Source organism: Humulus lupulus, chromosome 8 (genome assembly GCF_963169125.1).
Source record: "Humulus lupulus chromosome 8, drHumLupu1.1, whole genome shotgun sequence".
NCBI classification, from domain to species: Eukaryota; Viridiplantae; Streptophyta; class Magnoliopsida; order Rosales; family Cannabaceae; genus Humulus; species Humulus lupulus.
Window position 1 is genome coordinate 148,308,609 of NC_084800.1, and position 7,077 is coordinate 148,315,685.

The 7,077-nt window shown below is 40.6% G+C and overlaps 1 protein-coding gene and 1 non-coding gene across 2 annotated transcripts; one reads left to right on the forward strand and one right to left on the reverse strand.

The window, feature by feature from the left end:
• Positions 1 to 1,890: 1,890 nt before the first annotated feature.
• On the reverse strand, positions 1,891 to 4,014 carry LOC133796145 (uncharacterized). The gene has a single exon (XM_062233628.1). It carries the CDS (start codon positions 4,012 to 4,014, stop codon positions 1,891 to 1,893), a length of 2,124 nt encoding a protein of 707 aa, XP_062089612.1.
• LOC133799000 (small nucleolar RNA R71) lies at positions 3,926 to 4,032 on the forward strand. Its single transcript, XR_009876210.1, has one exon. It is a non-coding gene; the product is annotated as a small nucleolar RNA R71 (small nucleolar RNA).
• The last annotated feature ends 3,045 nt before the right edge of the window (positions 4,033 to 7,077 follow it).

A 7,077-nucleotide genomic window follows, 5' to 3' on the forward strand; every position in this document is an offset into this window, starting at 1 on the left:
AGTTCCCAAAGGACTGTGGGAATGGCCCCATGAAATCGATTCCCCAGATGTCAAATAGTTCCATCTCCAGAATACAGTTCAACGGCATCTCATTCCTTGCTGAAATGTTGCCTACACGCTGACAGCGGTCACACTTCTTAGCGAACTCATAAGCGTCTTTAAAAATATGGCCAATAATAACCGGATTGGAATACTTTAGCTGCTGTCCACTGTCCACCAAAATGGCCACCATATGGGGCTGAATGGCAGTGCTCTAAGATGCTGGACACTTCATTTTCAGGCACACAACGCCTCATTATCTGGTCGGGGCACTGCTTGTAAAGGTACGGTTCATCCCAGTAATAAAATCAGATGTCATGAAGAAACTTTTTCAGTTGCTGTTTGTTGAAGTCAGGTGGCTGTACTCCACTTACTAAATAATTCACAACATCGGCGTACCATGGTACCTGTTCTTGCTCCACAGCCAGCAGCTGTTCATCAGGAAATGAGTCTTGAATTTGTAATTCTGCCTCTAAATTGTTGCTGTGAGTGTTAGTTTCCAGCCTCGATAAGTGGTCCGCCACTTGATTTTCTGTCCCTTTTCTGTCTCGGATTTCCAAATCGAACTCTTGCAGCAACAAAATCCAATGTATTAGCCTCGGTTTAGAGTCCTTCTTGGCTATCAAATACTTGATTGCAGAATGATCAGTATACACAATGACTTTGGTCCCCACAAGATATGATCTGAATTTTTCAAAGGAAAAAACTACAGCCAGTAGCTCCTTTTCAGTAGTAGTGTAGTTAATTTGGGCATCAACCAGCGTTTTGCTTGCATAATAAATAGAGTTAAAGATCTTGTTTTTCCGCTGCCCAAGAACAGCTCCAATGGCGAAATCGCTGGCGTCACACATGAGTTCAAAGGGTAACGACCAGTCAGGTGCTACAATCACTGGGGCTGTAATAAGAGCTGTCTTCAATCTTAAAAATGCCTCTTTACACTCAGCAGTAAACTCAAATGGCCTGTTTTGCTCCAGCAAGCTACACAAGGGTTTAGACACCTTAGAAAAGTCTTTAATAAAGTGTCTGTAAAAACCAGCATGTCCAAGGAAACTTCCTATGCCTTTAATTATGGTAGGGGCTGGCAATTTCTCAATAACTTCCAGGTTGGCTTTGTCAACTTTTATCCCCTTTCTAGACACCTTGTGACCCAATACAATGCCCTCTTGTACCATGAAATGGCATTTTTCCCAGTTCAGCACTAAATGGGTTTCTTCACATCTTTTTAACACCTTCTCTAAGTTCTCCAAACAGCCTTCAAATGGGTCCCCATAAACAGAAAAATCGTCTATGAAAATTTCAAAAATATTCTCTGCCATATCCGAGAAAATGGCCATCATGCACCTCTGAAATGTGGCTGGTGCGTTACATAACCCGAAGGGCATCCTCCTAAAAGCAAATGTTCCGTATGGGCAGGTGAACGTAATTTTCTCTTGGTCTTCTGGTGCTATAGATATCTAATTATACCCAGAATAACCGTCAAGAAAACAGAAAAACTCCTTACCCGCTAAGCGATCCAACATTTGGTCAATGAAAGGCAAAGGTAAAAGGTCATTTCTTGTGGCTTTATTCAATTTTCTGTAATCTATGCAGACACGCCACCCAGTAACTGTGCGAGTAGGAATAAGTTCATTACTGTCATTTGTTACCACCGTGACACCTCCCTTCTTAGGAACACATTGGACGGGACTAACCCAAGAACTATCGGAAATTTGGTAAATTATGCCATAATCAAGCCACTTGATGACCTCTTTTCTAACCACATCCTTCATCACGGGATTCAATCTCCTTTGCTGCTCTACAGAGTGAGTACAATCAGATTCCAGTAATATCTTGTGCATACCAAACGCTGGACTAATTCCTTGAATATCGGCCATTGTCCATCCAATAGCCCTCTTGTGCTGTTTCAGTAACTTCAGCAATAGGCTCCAGGCAGGAAGAAATTATCAGAGGCAGTGTGTCATTTTCACCCAAGTACACATACTTCAAGTGGCTGGGCAGCGGCTTTAACTCTAGCTGCGGTGGCTCTTCAACAGACGGTTTTGGTGGCTGGAAGTGCTTTTCTGGCAGATTCAAAGCCTCAAAAATTTTGTTGAATTTTTTCGCTTTTTTATAAGAATCCACCCAAGTAATTATCTGCTCTTCCTCACTACTAGAATCCTCAAAGTATTCAAAAATCTGAGTATCCATTGCAGCTTTTTCCACACTTTTGTTAAGTCTTTCAGCTACTAGAGTGTCAATCACATCAATTCTTAAACACTCTTCAACTTCATCAGGAAACTTCATTGCTTTGAACAAACTAAAAGTGACTTGCTGGTCATTAACTCGCATAGTAAGTTCCCCATTCTGCACATCAATGAGAGTACGCCCCGTAGCATGAAATGGCCGACCCAATATAATGGGCACTTCTATATCCGCTTCATAGTCCAGGATGATAAAGTTGGCCGGAAAAATAAACTTATCAACTTGTACTAGAACATCCTCTATTTTGCCCTCGGGATGAGCCATGGATCTATCAGCAAGCTGCAATGTAACAGTCGTAGGTCGTGCTTCACCAATACCTAGCTTCTTAAAGATAGACATTGGCATGAGGTTAATGCTCGCGCCCAAATCACATAATGCTCTTCCAACATCCCGACCTCCAATAGAACACGGAATTGTAAAACTGCCAGGGTCTTTCAACTTAGGAGGAATCTTACTTTTCAACATAGCACTGCAACCCTCTATAAGAGCTACAGTCTCAAACTCCCCCAATCTCCTTTTCTTCGTCAAGATATCCTGTAAGAACTTAACATAATTTGGCATTTTCTCCAGTGCTTCGACCAAGGGGATGTTAATATGCAGCTGTTTCAACACATCCAAAAACTTCCTGAATTGACCATCTTGTTGCTGTTTCCAAAATCTCTGAGGAAATGGAAGGGGCGGTTTAGGTCTAGAATTTACAGAGACAGATTGCTGACCCTTTGCTGTAGCAACTGGGCCAGTTTCAGTAACTTCCTGGGCAGTTTTGTTACTCGATTCTCCTTCGGTTTGGATTGAAGTGGGCTCCCCACTGCCCTTTATTTTCTCCTCAGAATTTTCCAGAATTTTTTCATTCCTTAGATTGATAGCCTTACAATGTTCCTTCCCATCCCTCCTTGGATTCTCCGTGTCACTAGGTAAAGAACCTTGCGCCCTATTTTTTAATTCATTGGCCAATTGCCCCAGCTGCATTTCCAGGTTTCGAAGAGATGCTGCCTGACTCTGTATCATTGCATCATTCTTGGCCATATAATCCCTCATTAAACTCTCCAAAGAATTAGATTGGGAGCCTTGAGGGTGTTGCGGTTGTAGAGCCCGTGGTTGCTGAGAAAAACCTGGTGGATAAGCTTGCTTTACTGGTGCTGGTGTGTTGCTGGAACTTGCTCCTTGACCCCTCCAAGACAGATTCGGATGCTGCCTCCAAGCTGGGTTATACGAATTTGAGTACGGGCCACTGTTTCGGTTAAAATTCTGGTTTCCCACATAACAAACTGCTGCTGGGTTAGAAGGGCAATTTTCAAACATGTGCCCATCTCCACAATATACACAGGAAATGTCTCCACTTTGAATAGCAGCAGCTGGCTGAATGTTGTTCCCCAAACTCATATTTTTCAGAATATTAGTCATGGAAGCCATTTGGGCTGTCAAAGCTGTTAATGCATCTACTTCAAGAACCCCCGCCACTTTTCTACTTGTTGGAGCTCTTGTGTTGGACCATTGATAATTATTACTGGCTATCCTTTCCAAAATTTCGAATGCTTCATTATAAGACTTGGACAAGACAGCACCATTGGTCGAGGCATCTAACACCATTCTAGAAGCTACATTGAGGCCATTATAGAAGGTCTCCACCTGTATACAGTGCAGGATGCCGTGGTGTGGACACTTCCGCAAAAGCACCTTAAATCTCTCCCATGCATCACTGGTTGATTCATCTTCAAGCTGCTGGAAAGACATAATTTCACTTCTGAATTTTGCATTTCTGGTGGGAGGGAAATATTTGCGCAGAAACTTTTCAGCAAGATCATTCCAATTTGTGACGGAATCAGGAGGCAAAGTGTTGAGCCATGATCTAGCTCGGTCTCTTCACGAGAATGGAAATAGCTTCAGCCTTAATGCTTCTTCACTTACTCCTTGAAGCTTAAAGGAATCGCTCACCTCCAAAAATGAACGGAGGTGGAGATGAGGATCCTCCGTTGGCATCCTGCTGAACTGCCCCACGGTTCGGAGCATTTGAAACATTACTCGCTTGAGCTCGAATTGAGCTGCTTGTATTTCTGGCCTCACAATGCCTGGATTTAGCTCATTAAACATGGGGGCAGCGTATTCCCGTATTGCTCTGGCTCTGTCATCCGCCAAAACAATGGGATTAGTGACTTGCTGGCCATCCCCCTCTTCATCAACATGCTCAGCCATAGTGCCTCGGCTGTTAGACTTTTGAGCCTTTCTCCTTTTTCTGAAAGTACGTTCAATCTCGGGGTCAATAGGAGCAAGTTCACAGTCTTCTTGCTGGTTCATACACTGTAGGTAGGTGAGATTGCACAACCCGAACCAACAAGGTTAAAAACAACCAAAATAAATTGTCAAATAGTTGATAAAACAGAATTTAATTTGAAAGTCCCCGGCAACGGCGCCAAAAACTTGTTGTGAAAATTCTAACAATTAAAATATGCGCAAGTATACACAGTCACAAACAAGTAATACAGTGATAAAGTATCAAAGTTCATCTCCACAGGGACTTTTAAACTAAATAAACGCAATATCAACTAAAAACAATTTAAAATCAAGTAACCCATTCAAGAGAATAGTTGAGTGATTAATTCTGGAATTAAATGTAAATATTCAAATTTAATTAAACTAAAATAATTAGAGACCAAATGAAGTAATTCTGCGTAAATTTCAGATGTGAGAAAATGGATCTGGGTGGTTAATTCCCCTCTGTTTCGTTCCAGTTGTTACAACAATGGTTCAGCAATTATATTAGAGTTAACAGATTTCATAAATGCCCAGTAATTTTTCCCAAAACTTACAGTATATTATCTATAACCCCCTCAACACATTCCTGCATTAAATCAGGTTATAAACAATCCAACAAGCACCAAATCTCCAGTTACACAAGGCAGCAAAATATTCCTATTCCACTACTCAAAATTACTTAAAACTAAGCAAGTTCTTGCATCAATTAAATGGGTTCAGCTGGGTTTTACTTTTCCAAGTTAGATCTAGCTTAATAAATGTTAAATATGGCCAGTACATAACATTCAATCAACATTCCAGCACATTTAATTGAACAATAATATAATTACTCTAACCATGCATTCAAAATATTACTTCATACAAAGGGTTCATAACCACCCAAATCTCTTAAAAACTTAGGTCATAACTGAAATTACAAACACATAACCAGAAAGTAGAAGTTCCATAGAGTTGAGTAGAAAAACTAGATAGAAAATTAATACAAAATGAGAGGGAAAGATTAGATAGAGAGAGATGAGTTGGTGAGCTCAAGTCCCCCTTAGTGCGTCTGCCTTCTTCTCCTCTTTTTGGTACTCCTTTCTTCTATTTTCGTCCTCCCTTTTCTCTCTGTGTACTCTCTTCAAATTGGTTGGATTTTTTCTTCAATAATGGTTGCTTTCCTTTTCGGCTGCTCCCTTCCTTTTATGGTACTTGCTTTGCCCTAATTAGAAAGTCAAAGTCTATCTTGCCCCTCTATTCTGCCACGCCATCCAGCTGACTTAGTTGTACAAAATTCTGACCACCTCAGCGCCTATGATGTCTCATTAAATCAAGCTGGAAGTTAGTCACGATTCCTTCCTGGGCTCTGCCAATTGCTACGTGGTAGTCGTTACAGCAATGATAGAACAGCAATATGCATTTTTCAGACTTGTTGTTCCCTTTTTGATTCCAAAGTTCCCGATCACCTATTTCAGCTTCCTTTCCTGCTTAGCACATACAATAAATTACATAAATTACTCAAACATATGACAATATGAACACAAGGTCCCTTACTACACAGATACACTAAATTGAACACAATTACAAGAAATAAAAACTCATTACTCTTTTGTTTGGTTCAAAAATCAAGTTTAAAGATATAAAAATAACTTTAAATCGTAGAGTTATCAATGGGGTATTGAATTTCTACACTGTAGCACGAGAAATAGGCCCCATTGCCTTCCTATAAATATCACTAGGATATTTATGTACCTCCATGACTTCACATAGATTAGTAATCATTTATCTATGCCCCAACCGACAGTAGTAGTCAATCGACATAAATCCCTGAAACTTTGGCTGATAACTCGGCCAATAACGATAGAGAGTCCCTTCATAATTGCATAAACCAGAAGACACCTATCAGTTCCCACTTCAAAAAAAGTGTGTGTTGGGCATAATTCACACACTCACAAAGAGAGTCTAGGATTTGGCCACAAAATTCATTTGATATCTTCGTAAATGCTTCGGTTCTCCATTCTGCATGACAAAAGAAGCACCAGGAATGCCTAAAGCTTCTACCGCCTCAGTTCAATCAATTTCACTATGATACGCCATTTGATAGTATTCTTCGTCTTCTTGAGACAACATTGTTAATCTAAATAGGGCATCAATATTATCAATGGCACACTCAATTGACACCCCCCACACAAACACCTTTTTATTAACAGCCCCAGGAAAATTGGCATTGAACTCATAAACCATTGAGCAATTTGCCTTCGGCATCTTATCATCCGCACTCTTTAACTACTGGACGCTGAGATAACCTTTGATAGTGATCAAAGGCATCCTTGTTAATAATTCGTGTTGGATAAAAATCTTGAATTGGTTGACGTGTTCGCGAGATTGGCTGAGTTTGGGGTGGTTGGGTGCGGGATGTTGAAGGGCGATTAACTTTCTTAGGAGAGACAACCCTATTAGGTTGTTTTCTTGGACCCATACTTACACAATTGATGAAATATGTCAACACAAAAATTTTGGCAGCACTTCTCCTAAATTTCTGTAATTTCCTCAATGAGTAACTCT